Source organism: Pelophylax lessonae (genome assembly GCF_965119305.1).
Source record: "Pelophylax lessonae genome assembly, chromosome: 9".
Classification (NCBI taxonomy): Eukaryota; Metazoa; Chordata; class Amphibia; order Anura; family Ranidae; genus Pelophylax; species Pelophylax lessonae.
In genome coordinates, this window is record NC_138776.1 from 267,460,634 (window position 1) to 267,476,091 (window position 15,458).

Genomic DNA, 15,458 nt, shown 5'->3' on the forward strand with positions numbered 1-15,458 from the left:
TATTTTTATTTTTACACTTTTCCTTTTAATTTTTTATTATTTTTTATTTTTTCATGTTTTTCCTTTTTTTTTAATTTCTTTTTTCCTTTTTACACTTTTTGCCTTTTACATTTTTTTTTTACTTTCCCTTTTACATTTTTTTTGTTTATTTTATTTTTATTTTTACACTTTCACTTTACATTTTTTTTTATTGCTTATTTTATTTTTATTTTTACACTTTCCCTTTTCCTTTTTCTTTTTTTATCACTTTTATTTCTATTACAAGGAATATAAACATCCCTTGTAATAGGAATAGGGATGGCAGGTCCTCTTTATGGAGAGATGTGGGGTCTATAAGACACCCACATCTCTCTAGGCTGGGAAGACTGAGACCAAACTTTTTTTTTTTTTCTTTTTTTTTAAGTGGAAAAATATATATAAAAAATGCTTTTCTTTGTTTCTGGTATAAATTTTTGAAAAAAAAAAATAAAATAAATAAATAATAAAATTTAGTCTAAAATGTATTCTGCTTTATTTCTTTGGAAAAAATTAAATTTTATCATTTTTTTTGAGACAGTTAGAGCTTTCGTCTGGTGGTATATATATGGGGGGGACAGCAGGGGACATTATGGGGCACAATAGGGCACATTACATGGGGGCAGCAGGGCACAAGGGGCACACAGTAGAACATGGGGCACATCGAAGGGAACACAACAGAACACTGGGCATACAGTAGAACATGGGGCACATCGAAGGGCACACTACAGAACATGGGGCATACAGCCGGGCACAGGGAACATTACCAGACTTACAGCAGGGCATTGGGCACAACATGGGGCTCGTGGCAGAACATGGGGCAAATAATAAGGGAACATAGCAGAAAATGAGGGACACACAGCAGGACACAGGGCTCACAACAGAACATGAGGCACATTAGGGGCACACAGCAGCACACAGGGCACATCAAGGGACACAAAGCAGAACATGGGGCACACAGCAGAACATGGAACACAAGAGCCATAGAGCAGGGCACATGGAACATTATGGAACTCCCAGCAGGGCATTGGGCACACAGCAGAACATGGCGCACACAGGAGAAAATGGGAAACATCATGGGGCATACAGCAGAAGATGGGGCACATCAAGGGACACACAGCAGGACACATGACACATTAAAGGGCACACAGTAGAAAATGGGGCGCCCTGCAGAACATGGAGCATGCCAAGGGACACACAGCAGGGGATATGGCACATTACAGGGCTCAAAGTAGGACATTGGGCACATTAAGGGACACACATCAGTACATGGGTCTCACAGCAGAACGTGGGGAACATTATGGGGCACACAGTAGAACATAGGGCACATTAAGGGGTACACAGCTGGACACAGGGAACATTGTGGGGCTCACAGCAGAACATAGGGAACATCAAGGCGCACACAGCAGGGCACATTATGGGGCTCATAGCAGGGCATGGGGCACACGGCAGGGCATTGGATACACAGCAGCGCATGGCTCACAGCAGGGCATCACAGGCTCACAGCAGGGCATGGGGCACACAACAGGGCACATCACAGATTCACAGCAGGGCATAGGTAACACGGCAGGGCATGGGATACATAGCGGGTTCATCACAGGCTCACAGCAGGGCACATCACAGACTCACAGAAGGGCATGGGGCACACTGCAGGGCATGGGTCACACGGCGGGGTATGGGATACATAGCAGGGCACATCACAGACTCACAGCAGGGCATGGGGCACACAGCAGGGCTCATCACAGGCTCACAGCAGGGCATGGGGCACACAGCAGGGCTCTTCACAGGCTCACGATAGGGCAGACGGCAGGGCACATCACGGGCTCACAGCAGGGCATGGGGCACACGGCAGGGCTAATCACAGGCTCACAGCAGGGCATGGGGCACACAGCAGGGCTCATCACAGGCTCACAATAGGGCATGGGGCACACAGCAGGGCTCATCACAGGCTCACAATGGGGCACACAGCAGGGCTCATCACAGGCTCACGATAGGGCACATCACGGGCTCACAGCAGGGCATGGGGCACACGGCAGGGCTCATCACAGGCTCACAATAGGGCACACGGCAGGGCTCATCACAGGCTCACGATAGGGCACACGGCAGGGGACATCACAGGGCACATCATGGGCACACCGCAGGGCATAGGGGACAATACAGGCTCAGAGCAGGGCATGGAGCACAACGGTGCCCTGTAGTAGCAATTTCAAATGCAGAGTAGCATGGGAAACGGCTGTAATAAGTCTCTCATAGCGCGTTGCTCCCTACCGGCCCCTCCTCTCTTCCCATCCATCCCAGGTGATGTCACAAGCTGTTGGGGTGGACAGGAAGAAAGAAGGGAGCAGCGCGCTATGAGAGACGACTTATTCCAGCCACTTCCAGCGCTGCTCTGCATGTGTAAGACCTGATCTACCCGTCAACCGTCTGTGATAATAGGTAGAATGTCCCGGAAACCCCTGGGGACTTCTCGTGGAACCCTAGGGTTCTGTGGAACCCTGGTTGAGAAACACTGGTATAGAGGTATGGGTTCTGGTCATGCTATCTGAGACAGAAAGGGTGTCTCCAGACATCCCAACTTGCAAAAACTCATTTCAGGGAGGTGCAACCACCAATTTAACACAACTAGATGATAGCGACCCCACAATACAGTGCCCTGTGCCCACAGCAGGACAGTGACCCCTTACAGTGTAATGGTATACTCTAATGAGGACACCTGACCATCATTTGGATACTGTAAAGTAGGCACGCCTGATTTGGGGGCAGTCTAATGATTGCAGTACCAGTGCCCAAAGCAAATGAGAGTGACAAGATCACAAGGCTGGATTCCTCTTAGGGCAACTCAGACAGAGGAGACAGAGGTTTGGAGAGTGGAGTCCTCCCCCTCCCCCTTTTCAGGCTCCATTTTGAAAAGAACAATGCCTGAAGGCTCCAGCCAGCAACCATCCTTCTTCCTCCTCCTCCTCAGACCACAGCCTGCCTGCCGCAACAGGAAACCCCCTTTCTTCCCCCTACTCTTGCTTGATGACTAGCACTGCAGACTCAGTCAGCTCTCTGCATTGCACAGCAGCTCTGCTCCCTCCCCAGCGGTCCACCATATAAGGAAACCGCCAGCAGCTCAGCTCCCTCCCCAGCGGTCCACCATATAAGGAAACCGCCAGCAGCTCAGCTCCCTCCCCAGCGGTCCACCATATAAGGAAACCGCCAGCAGCTCAGCTCCCTCCCCAGCGGTCCACCATATAAGGAAACCGCCAGCAGCTCTGTTCTCTCCCCAGCGGTCCACCATATAAGGAAACCACCAGCAGCTCAGCTCTCTCCCCAGTGGTCCACCATATAAGAAAACCGCCAGCAGCTCACCTCCCTCTCCAGCGGTCCACCATATAAGGAAATTGCCAGCAGCTCTGCTCCCTCCCCAGCGGTCCACCATATAAGGAAACCGCCAGCAGCTCAGCTCCCTCCCCAGCGGTCCACCATATAAGGAAACCTCCAGCAGCTCAGCTCCCTCCCCAGCGGTCCACCATATAAGGAAACCGCCAGCAGCTCTGTTCTCTCCCCAGCGGTCCACCATATAAGGAAACCGCCAGCAGCTCAGCTCTCTCCCCAGTGGTCCACCATATAAGAAAACCGCCAGCAGCTCACCTCCCTCCCCAGCGGTCCACCATATAAGGAAATTGCCAGCAGCTCAGCTCCCTCCCCAGTGTTCCATCATATAAGGAAACTGCCAGCAGCTCAGCTCCCTCCCCAGCGGTCCACCATAGAAGGAAACCGCCAGCAGCTCCGCTCCCTCCCCAGCGGTCCACCATATAAGGAAACCGCCAGCAGCTCAGCTCCCTCCCCAGCGGTCCACCATAGAAGGAAACCGCCAGCAGATCTGTTCCCTCCCAAGCGGTCCACCATATAAGGAAACCACCAGCAGCTCTGTTCCCTCCCCAGTGGTCCACCATATAACGAAAACCGCCAGCAGCTCAGCTATTAGCATACCTTTCTGTTCCTTTAGGCTCCTGGGCTGGGCTCTCTCTCACACTGCTTCCTCCACCCCCCTTTCTTCTTTTGCGTGCCAAATGCAGAGGCACCACGTGTCACAAGGGTTTTTATAAGGTGGCACCTCTGCACAACACTCTGGGTCTACCAACATCATCCCTCCTCATCAAAAAGAGTGCCACAGCTGATAGCGGTGATATCGCCTGACACTTGGGGGTGTCAGGGAGCCACAGCCCAAATGCAGGAGAGTCCCGCACCTCGCGGGAGACTTGGGATGTCTGTGCCTCAGAGTGATGAGAACTTTGGGTTTTCCCTAAGTAAGTGGGAATCTTGGTAGACCCTATTCTAGAAAAGTGCAGGGACCTTGTGGATTGCCTGAGCAGGTAAAAATTTAGTACACACTACACATGGTCCCATTACATTACACAATCAGTTTGTTTGATGTCGAAAATAAGTTATATAATTATCCAAATGTCTTGGAGAAGCTCACCTTGCCACTATCACTAGAGGTTTGGGTTGATATTTGGGTGAGCTAACCTGGCCTGGGCTTGACAACTGATGGGGCTAGCAGAGCCTGGAGGTAACAGCTGAGTGGGCTAGCTGGGCCTGGGCTTGAAGGATGAGTGGGCAAGCTGGGCCTGGTCTTGATGAATGAGTGGGCTAGCTGGGCCTTGACTTTTTTTTTTCTTTAAAAAAGGTTTTTATTACCAAATGTACAATATCGAGGAAATACCCATACACAGAACAGAATATGTATACAGAACATAATATATAAATTATCAAATACAACCTTACATTTCCAGAATTTGTCATATTCCGTACAACCTTTTCATTAAAACAACTGCATACATACAAGATGCTCCCCCCACCCCCCCCCCCCCCATTCACAAACACATAAACTTAAAAAAAAAGAAAGAACCTACAAGAGAACTTCGCGACTGCACATGTTTGGGAGATCTAAAGTGTTGGCCACAAACTGAGTGACCTGTGACCAAAGTGGTCAGACTCTACAGACTTTATTACTCTGCCACACCAAGCTGGGCCTTGACTTGATGGATGAGAGGGCTAGCTGGGTCTGGTCCTGAGGGATGAGTGGGCTAGCTGGGCTTGACAAGTAAATGGCCTGGACTTGACAGATGAGTGGGCTAGTTGAGTCTGGGCTTGACTGCTGGGTAGGGTAGCGGGACCTGGGCTTGACAACTGTGTTGGATAGCTTGGGTTGGTCCTGACAGCTGAGTGGGGTAGCCACTGATTTCCTTTACTTTTTTAATGTAGTTAGAAAGTGACTTTACCGACCAGGTGATAATCTTACTCGAGAGTCTCTGGGAAATCTTGTTAAATTTGCCTCAATTGCTGGGATACCCAGGTGCGGACCCTTAAAGCAATTGTCTCTCAACTTTCCCGAGTCAACATGTACAGTATGTATCATTAAGGATATTTAGTACTAGCCAGCACAAGACCATGTTCACAATATGAAACGTTTCTTGAAGGCTGCAGTTCCTCTGAGCTCCACAAGGTGGTGATCTCGCTTCTACCCAGACAGGACGTCTCTATGGAAAATGAACAGGAAGTGATGTCAGGTATAAATAAGAAGTTCCAGGTTAGAGGTGAGTTGGGAGGAAGTAGCGAGGAGACATCGCTGGAAGTGGCATTAGAGGAGGTAATAAGATCTTATTTTCTATTTACACCCAGTAACCCCCCCCCCCCCGTTATGTTCCGTCCTCTTCCTCCATAGTCACTGTGACGTCTTTTATCTCCAGCAGATGATTATAAACACACACATATATATATACGTATATATATATATAGTTCAGTAACTTAAATTACCCCCTTCAAGATCAGTGCCTTCCCCCATTTTCAGGGACAGAACATTCTCTTCATTTTCGAGATATGTCACCTTCCCACATTAAAAGTCCCTTGTAACGAGGGATGAGATTTGGATTCGGGTAGCACTGAAATTTAACCCCAGTTTCCAGGTTCAGGTCGAATTTGTGGTTGATTCATTTTGTTGCTCACCCATAATGCCCAGGAGGAGGATCGGCAGTGATGAAAGGAGGAAGAGAGAGGATCGATCAGAGTGGGAGAGGATGGGTTGATATCTGGATGCTTCCAAGTAGAATTCCTTTGGAATTCCTTCAAACTCTTCTCTAGCCGAACTCTGAACTTTTTACACCAATGAGCTCTGGGTTGGGTCGTTTCTTGTTCTGCAGTCAACTCCTTCTTTACTGTATGTGAGAATGACCAGTCCCAAAGCCTTTTGAAGGAAAAAAGAACACAAGTTCAGAGTTCGGCTTGAGATGAGTTCAGAGGAAACCCAAGCTCATCTCTACTTCTAAGAAACCACAATCCAGGCAGAGGACAGCAGCTACATAACAACAGTAGCAGTCATCAAAGCACCAGCAGCCAGTGCTTTCTGTCAACTGGACTCCAGTGAGGAAGAGGTGGTGGATGATGAGATGTCAGACCACACCTGGGTGTCATGGAGCGAAGACCAGGACATCTGTGAGGAAGAGGTAGTGGGTGATGAGATATCGGATTGCACTTGGTGCCATGGAGGGAAGAGCACGACAGCTCTGGGGAAAAGGTGGTGGATGATGAGATGTCAGATGACACTTGGGTGTCATGGAGGGAAGTGCAGGACGGCTCTGATGAAAAGGTAGTGGATAACGAGGTGTCAGACCACCCTTGGGTGTCATGGAGAGAAGAGCAGGGCAGCTCTGAGGAAGAAATGGTGGATGATGAGATATTATCAGATTTGGTTGCCTTCAAGGGAGGATCAGGTCAGCTCAGAGGGAGAGGTGGGGTATATACAATAGCTCCATTCCCACGATTCTTTCCTCAAAAATATGGATTCACTACTAACACTGACTATCTTTGAATCTTCATGTAGATTCATCCTATCCTTCCACTGTTTATGATCTGGCAGATTTTCAGGGGCCACGACACACAATAAAAACAAAAGTAACCCAATCTACATGTGCCATTTCCTGATAGGGGATAGTCCACTATCCACCATTTATATCCCCATCCTAATATTGTCTAACCAATACAGTCCAGATAATTCTCCACTATCCATCTACAGAGAAACCCACATAGATCACCTGACCACATCAATGAGGATGGAGGAGGACTGGAGTCACATGACTGAGGGGATACTAAACCTCACCCTGGAGATCATCTACCTGCTGACCGGAGAGGTGAGGAGGATTCTGGGAGGTCACATGAAATCACTCTTATCTCTATTAATAAAACATAGACCTGACCGGAGAGGTGAGGAGGATTCTGGGAGGTCACATGACATCACTCTTATCTCTATTAATAAAACATAGACCTGACCGGAGAGGCGAGGAGGATTCTGGGAGGTCACATGACATCACTCTTATCTCTATTAATAAAACATAGACCTGACCGGAGAGGTGAGGAGGATTCTGGGAGGTCACATAACATCACTCTTATCTCTATTAATAAAACAGAGACCTGACCGGAGAGGTGAGGAGGTCACATGACATCACTTTTATCTCTATTAATAAAACACAGACCTGACCGGAGAGGTGAGGAGGATTCTGGGAGGTCACATAACATCACTCTTATCTCTATTAATAAAACACAGACCTGACCGGAGAGGTGAGGAGGATTCTGGGATTCTAACATGATATTCCTATTGGTTCCCCAATACAGAGATTTCCTCTTCTGAAGTCAGGTGATCATATGACCATCACAGTGCCTCCATGTGACTCCCTAAAACCTGAGAGACACAACATGGAGAAGATTCTAGAAGTCACCAAGAAGATGATGGAGCTGCTGACAGAAGAGGTGAGCGGTGCTGGGAATTCTGGGACATTATCCAGTAACAGACAAGGGATGTGTCTGGATGGTGACTGTATCATTGTGTGTGTCAGGTTCCTATAAGGTGTCAGGATGTCACTGTCTATTTCTCCATGGAGGAGTGGGAGTATTTAGAAGGACACAAGGATCTCTACAAGGACGTCATGATGGAGAATCAGCAGACTTTGAGTTTTGTGAAGATTGTAGGGAAGGAATTTCCCCGGAATGAGACGATGTTGAACCTCACCCTGGAGATCCTCAGCCTGCTGACTGGAGAGGTGAGTGTAATGAAGGGGTTAAATCTGACTCCGCTGTACACTGGGGTGTATTTAAAGTCAATTAAAGTCTTCTTATGTTCTGCTAATCGATAACGGCATCCACAAATGTACTATGAATACATGAAGTGTACGTACTCTATGATATTTGGTTATAGGGCAAGATGGAGGCATTGGTTATAGAAGAGAGCAATGTCAGCTATAGACCAATCAGTGAGACCCATGATTACCAGCATGCCACGGCCACTAACCACCAGATCCATGGGTAACATTTCCTGGTGGGTCAGTGAGCCTTACTAGTAACACATTAGTGACTTTATTATATGACTTCTAGAAGGAGCCATGAATGTGACCACATTGTAATCATATCATTGGATGGAGATGTCTGTCCTTTGCTGAATCCGGCACATTGTGGCCAATCCCTGGAGAATAAATCTAGAGGTGACCATAGAGGTGAGGGATGATGGGAGAGTGATATTTATCTTTGTATAACACAGAACTGTACAGAAGTAATGATGAAATCTACGGAAAATGTCACAAGATCCTCAAAAACCCCAAATCTCGTCACCATCCCCCCACCTCCATCCCTGATCCCTACAAGACAAAACACGCAGAAGATTCTAGAAGTCACCAAGAAGATGATGGAGCTGCTGACAGGAGAGGTGAGCGGTGCTGGGAATTCTGGGACATTATCCAGTAACAGACAAGGGATGTGTCTGGATGGTGACTGTATCATTGTGTGTGTCAGGTTCCTATAAGGTGTCAGGATGTCACTGTCTATTTCTCCATGGAGGAGTGGGAGTATTTAGAAGGACACAAGGATCTCTACAAGGATGTCATGATGGAGAATCAGCCGCCCCTCACATCACCCGGTAAGGGGAGAGAGCAGTACGGAGGCTCCACCTAGATCCCCCATCATCTGATGAACACATAGAGTGAAGAGCAGAGGTGGGGAATAAGTAACATATGGAGAGCAGAGGTCGGGACTAAGTAACATATGGAGAGCAGAGATCAGGAGTAAGTAACGCATGGAGAGCAGAGGTCAGGAGTAAGTAACGCATGGAGAGCAGAGGTCAGGAGTAAGTAACGCATGGAGAGCAGAGGTCAGGAGTAAGTAAAATATGGAGAGCAGAGGTCAGGAGTAAGTAACACATTGAAAGCAGAGGTCAGGAGTAAGTAACACATGGAGAGCAGAGGTCAGGAGTAAGTAACGCATGGAGAGCAGAGGTCGGGAGTACATAACACATGGAGAGCAGAGATCGGGAGTAAGTAACACATGGAGAGCAGAGGTCGAGTGTAAGTAACATATTGAGAGAAAAGGCCAGGAATAATTAACATATGGGGAGCAGAAGTCGGGAATAAATAACACATGGAGAGCAGAGGTCTGGAATAAATAACACATGGAGAGCAGAGGACGGGAGTAAGTAACACATGGAGAGCAGAGGTCTGGAATAAATAACACATGGAGAGCAGAGGACGGGAGTAAGTAACACATGGAGAGCAGAGGTCGGGAGTAAGTAACACATGGAGAGCAGAGGACGGGAGTAAGTAACACATGGAGAGCAGAGGTCGGGAGTAAAGAACATATGGAGAGCATAGGTCGGGAGTAAGTAACACATGGAGAGCAGAGGTTGGGAGTAAGTAACATATGAAGAGTAGAGGTCAGGACTAAGTAACGCATGGAGAGCAGATGTCAGGACTAAGTAACGCATGGAGAGCAGATGTTAGGACTAAGTAACGCATAGAGAGCAGAGGTCAGGAGTAAGTAAAATTTGAAGAACAAAGGTCAGGACTAAGTAACGCATGGAGACCAGAGGTCAGGAGTAAGTAACATATGAAGAGCAGAGGTCAGGAGTAAGTAACACATGGAGAGTCCCAGCTGGTTGGGACATCCACAGAGAACATCTGCTCACTCATACCTACCTGATCCAGATGGAATCTTGATGGAAATGAACTAACCCTCTCAGATCTATTGATGGTGTTTTTATATTTTTCCAGGACACGCCATGGAGAAACCCTCAAAGGATCGTCTCACTTTATCTCCAGGTTGTAAAATGGAAGATGAGGACATCACAGGAGATTGTGGAGGAGAAAAGACAATGAGCTCCACTATGGATGGTGGACTTCACAGTGTGGATAGACCATGGAATCCCTCTGACTCTGAGCAACCTCATACTGTGAGGGATGGTGCCGAAATTCAGGAGAAGAAGGAATTTTCCTGTTCCGAATGCAGGGAAAGGTTTTCCTCTAAAATAAGTTTTTCTGTACATCAGAGATCTCACACGGGAGAGAAGCTTCATTCCTGTCCTGAGTGCGGGAAGTGCTTTCTTTATAAATCAAAGCTTGCTATGCATGAGGCATCTCACACAGGGAAGAAGCCGTATTCCTGCTCCGAGTGTGGAAAATGTTTTTCACATAAGTCCAATCTTACTGCACATCAGAAATTGCACACGGGTGAAAAGCCATTTTCCTGCTCTGAGTGCGGGAAATGTTATACACGGAATTCTCTACTTGTTGTACATCAGAGATCTCACACAGGGGAGAGGCCGTTTTCCTGCCATGAGTGCGGGAAATGTTATGCACGGAAATCAGAACTTAAAGCACATCAGAGCTCTCACACAGGAAAGAAGCCGTATTCTTGCTCTGAGTGCGGGAAATGTTATCCACGAAAATCAGAACTTGTTATTCATCTAAGATCTCACACTGGTGAGAAGCCGTATTCCTGCCCCGAGTGTGGGAAATGTTATAAACGGAGATCATACCTTGTTGTACATGCGACCTCTCACACAGGGGTGAAACCGTATTCCTGCCCTGAGTGCGGTAAATGTTATAGACGGAAATCAGGACTTGTTGTACATCAAATCTCCCACACAGGGAAAAAGCCATATTCCTGCCCCGAGTGCGGAAAATGTTTTATTCAGAATTCTGACCTTGGTAGACATCAGAGATCTCACACGGGAGAAAAGCCATATTCCTGTCCTGAGTGCGTGAAATGTTTTTCACAGAAATCAGATCTTGCTATACATCAAAGATCTCACACAGGGGAGAAGCCGTATTCCTGCTCTGAGTGCGGGAAATGTTATCAACGGAAATCAGACCTTGTTATACATCAAAGATCTCACACAGGGGAGATGCCGTATTCCTGCTCTAAGTGCGGGAAATTTTATCAACGGAAATCAGACCTTGTTATGCATCGAAGATCTCACACAGGGGAGAAGCCGTATTCTTGTCCCAAGTGAAGGAAAGTTACAGAAGTCTTTTTTCACAAACATCAGGGAACTCCTACAACCCTTGAGGTGTTGAGGTGTATTGGTGTCCTAAGTGAGGGAAATGTCTTCTATATGTATCAAAATGTGGCCGTACAGAGATCTCACACGGGTGAGAAGCCGTAATCCTGCTCTGAGTGTGGGAAATGTTTTACATGAAAGTCTTGTCATACTAAACATCAGAGAACTCATACAATCCTTGAGATTTATTAGTGTCCTGAGTGTGGGAAATGTCTTCTATATGGATCATATTTTGCCATACATCAGAGATCTCACACTGGGAAGAAGCACATCTTGATATACACCTCAGAAAACACGTAGCTGAGCGCTCTTCTGATCTTTATCATGGAAGAAACACTTTAGAAGGAAATCAGAGATCACTAAAGACTTCAAAGTTCTGTCTGACCTGCTAGGAGAGAGAAGGAGGGGGTGTCACTGCTGTTTGGGTCCCTCTAGAAAAGGAGGGGGTGTCACTGCTGGTTGGGTCCTCTAGGAGAGAGAAGGAGGGGTGTCACTGCTGATTGGGTCCCTCTAGGAGAGAGAAGGAGGAGGGGTCACAGCTGGTTGGGTCCCTCTAGGAGAGAGAAGGAGGGGTGTCACTGCTGATTGGGTCCCTCTAGGAGAGAGAAGGAGGAGGGGTCACAGCTGGTTGGGTCCCTCTAGGAGAGAGAAGGAGGGGTGTCACTGCTGGTTAGGTCTCTCTAAGAGAGAGAAGGAGGGGGTGTCACTGCTGGTTGGGTCCCTCTAGGAGAGAGAAGGAGGGGGTGTCACTGCTGGTTGGGTCCCTCTAGGAGAGAGAAGGAGGAGGGGTCACAGCTGGTTGGGTCCCTCTAGGAGAGAGAAGGAGGGGTGTCACTGCTGGTTGGGTCCCTCTAGGAGAGAGAAGGAGGGGGTGTCACTGCTGGTTGGGTCCCTCTAGGAGAGAGAAGGAGGAGGTGTCACTGCTGGTTGGGTCCCTCTAGGAGAGAGAAGGAGGAGGTGTTACTGCTGGTTGGGTCCCTCTAGCAGTGTAGTGATCTCTCCTGATCTTCAGCAGAAGCTTGAAAGGAAGACATCATGGTGGAGGAAGAGAAGGGACTTCATGACCAGACTGACAATTTAGTGCAGTAGTCATTAGCCATAACAGGCAGCTTCATTTGTTTGGAGAGTGCCACCTGTTGGCTGAAAGTGGAAAATATGACATTTCTAAATGTAACATTTCATATTTACTAAAACGCAATTACATTAACATATATTTTTTAGTATGATAGAAATTAAGAATAAATATTCCCAATTATAGACTCTTGATATTCTTTGTAAGTTGATTGATAAAGGTCGGCCTTCAGATTTGTATGATGAAATGTTCTTTTCTTTTCCTTTATTCCTTTTTCTAACACTACAAGTAAGGTCCATCCTGTAGGTTTTAATTTTAGTCTATAATCTTGTGTCTTAGTAGTTTGGTTTTACCGGCTTGTACTTGTTGGAACAGCCGACTATCCCCCTTCTCATAAATCTCAGGACGTCTGTAGTAGATTCCAATGATAAGTCCATCAGTTCATAGACCCATCAATCATTCCACCCGTAATTCCTCCTCCGCACCATCACAACCTCCAACTACATACTCGTCATCCCCTCCAACCACCAGATCATTTTTCTTCCTCACTTTAACATCACATCTAACATAGAGAAACTCCCCTCCATCTTTTCTATGTCCCGTGTCCCTCTAAACAAGAGGATCAGCATGAATACAAACACCCCAGTCTTGTGAGGAATCAAGCCGTGTTTCTGGAACACCAACTACCTATACAACCATCCCAGAAATGTTTCACTTTATGACATCAGGTCACTTTCTGTTCAGGTTTAAACCATATATTTTTCCATATAGATTATACCACAATAAAAACTAAGCATGGGGAGCATAAAAAACCTCCTTTTATTTGTAGCACCCTCCTAGGTAGGTGCTCATGAGAAAGTATAATTTTGAGCTCTGTCTGCTTACCAGAAGGGCTGCAGGTAAATCCATATTAGTCTCTGCCTACCAGAGAGCAGGATCTGTTAGTGAGGACATGGCTCAGTTTGGCGGGGGGTGAGTGTAGCTCCCTCCTAGGTAGGTGCTAGTGAGAGAGTATAGTTTTAAGCTCTGTCTGCCTATCAGAGGGGCTGCAGGTAAATCTATATTGTTCTCTGCCTACCAGAGAGCAGGATCTGTTAGTGAGGACATGGCTCAGTTTGGTGGGGGGTGGATGTAGCACCTTCCTAGGTAGGTGCTTGTGAGAAAGTATAGTTTTGAGCTCTGTCTGCTTACCAGAGGGGCTGCAGGTAAATCAATACTGCTCTCTGCCTACCAGAGAGCAGGATCTGTTGGTGAGGTCTGCTCATTGTGCTCAGTATAGAATTTATTGTGGCTAGAGAGTGTTTCACGCTGGTCCAATAGGGAGGCATGTTGGACAGTGGGAGGAAACCTGACGAATGGGTGCATAGGCTTTTGATACAGTCCTGATGAATGTCAGAGGGCAGGTCGCCTGGTTGCATTTTAGGATACTGTATAAAAGCCCGGAGCACATGTGCTGGAGGTCTTTCGTTAGGGAGCGGATTCCCAGAGGGAGGGGGCGGCTGCCTCCTCCTCTGTAGAGGTGCCATGCGGCCTCAAGGAGTCATCCTGAGGGCCTGGAGAGCAGCAGTGAGGAGCTGAACCCAGAGGTCAAGAGGAGCTGACTGAGAGGGGAGATGCTGAAGGATCTGTCTCTGCAGTACAGTGAGTACAGAAACTCGTGTCAAGGGGCCTGACCTGAGGGGGTCACCCCTGCCCCTAGGATAGTCAGTGGATGGGTGTCAGGTGAAAGGGGATGCTAGTGAGAGTGTCCTGAAGATAAGATATTGTTCACCAAGTCGTCTTGTCAGAGAGCAAGAGACTTAACCCTTTCTACACTTGTGGCAGTGTGGATTAACAGCCTGGCTGTTCCTAAGTACTAAAGATGTTCTGAAGATAGAAGTCCAATAGTTCAATTGGAGTATCCCACTATTCCCTTCTCATATCCCAATTATCAATAAGCAACAGAAAACCAACACCCCTACACTGTTTATTTCTGTCAAGAGCCAACAGGAGCAAGGAGGGATCCAGGAACTTTATCTAATCCTAACCGTGTGCTGGTAACCAGGGGAGCCCGCAGAGTCAGTATCCAGCAGTCCTTACTGGGGCAGTGCTACATATTGTATGCCAAGTAATATCCCATGCGTTGAATAGGAAATAAAGTACAGTCTTATCAACTGCCCCATGCCAAAGTTACCTGGGCCAGGGGCTAACGCAATGCCCCCAAGCTATTGATCTCAGCATAGAAAAAAAGCTATTCAGTCGAAAGGATTGCATGAGGACTACAATGCGATTAGAGGAGAAGCGTTTTAACCTCAGGCAACGTGGGGGGCTCTTTACTGTTAGGGCTACAAGATTGTGGAATTCTCTACCACAAGAGGTGGTTTCTGCGGGAAGTATGGTGGCTTTCAAAAGACTCTTAGACGTACATCTCAAGGAGAAGAACATTCAGGGTATGAGAGATGATTACGGCCACACACACCTACACAGGTTGTACTAGATGGACTGTTGTCTTTATTCAACCTCACCTACTATTAAGAAATGGAAAATACAATTCAAACCCTTCCAGAGATATGAACTATCATCCGGTAAACAATCGCTATTCTGTATACATGAGTTGATGTTTGTAATATGCAAGCATTATTAAGGTGTGAATGGTATGTGCCCCCCAGGTCCATGGCAGTCTAACCAATGCACGCTGTGCTACTCCACCCCATCCTGCCAATACATTCCCTGCCTTGACGCCATATTATGTTTGGGCAAAAAGTCAGTAGTATTACAGAGTCTTGCCAGCCCATAAACCTGTGTGGGCTCACCCATTTTACTCCATTACAAGTTTGTGTGAGTGAAGTGACTAGGAAATATAGGGGTCGCATCCCTTACTCCACCCCCAGCACCACTCACTGCACCCCCAGCACCACCTTCATATTCTGGTAGTTGATAACAGAAGTAATAAGAAGTTTGGGTTTTTGTCGAAACCCAAGTTTGTCCAAACTCAGAAGTTAGCTGTCATCGCTGAGTGAATGAGAT

General features: G+C 47.2%; 2 protein-coding genes across 2 annotated transcripts in view; both read left to right on the forward strand.

Annotated features, from left to right (window-relative positions):
- The window catches only part of LOC309562972 (uncharacterized protein), a 581,033-nt gene that overhangs the window by 218,991 nt on the left and 346,584 nt on the right, over positions 1-15,458 (forward strand). The window contains 1 exon segment of the mRNA XM_082267298.1: positions 10,451-10,846. Coding sequence (XP_082123424.1) covers positions 10,451-10,846 — 396 coding nt within the window.
- Positions 7,837-8,776, forward strand: LOC309563977 (uncharacterized protein; the record flags this gene model as incomplete). The annotated part of the gene is made up of 2 exons (XM_082268607.1): positions 7,837-8,096; positions 8,591-8,776. Coding segments are annotated over exons 1-2 (351 nt in total), but the record flags the coding sequence as incomplete, so codon positions are not given.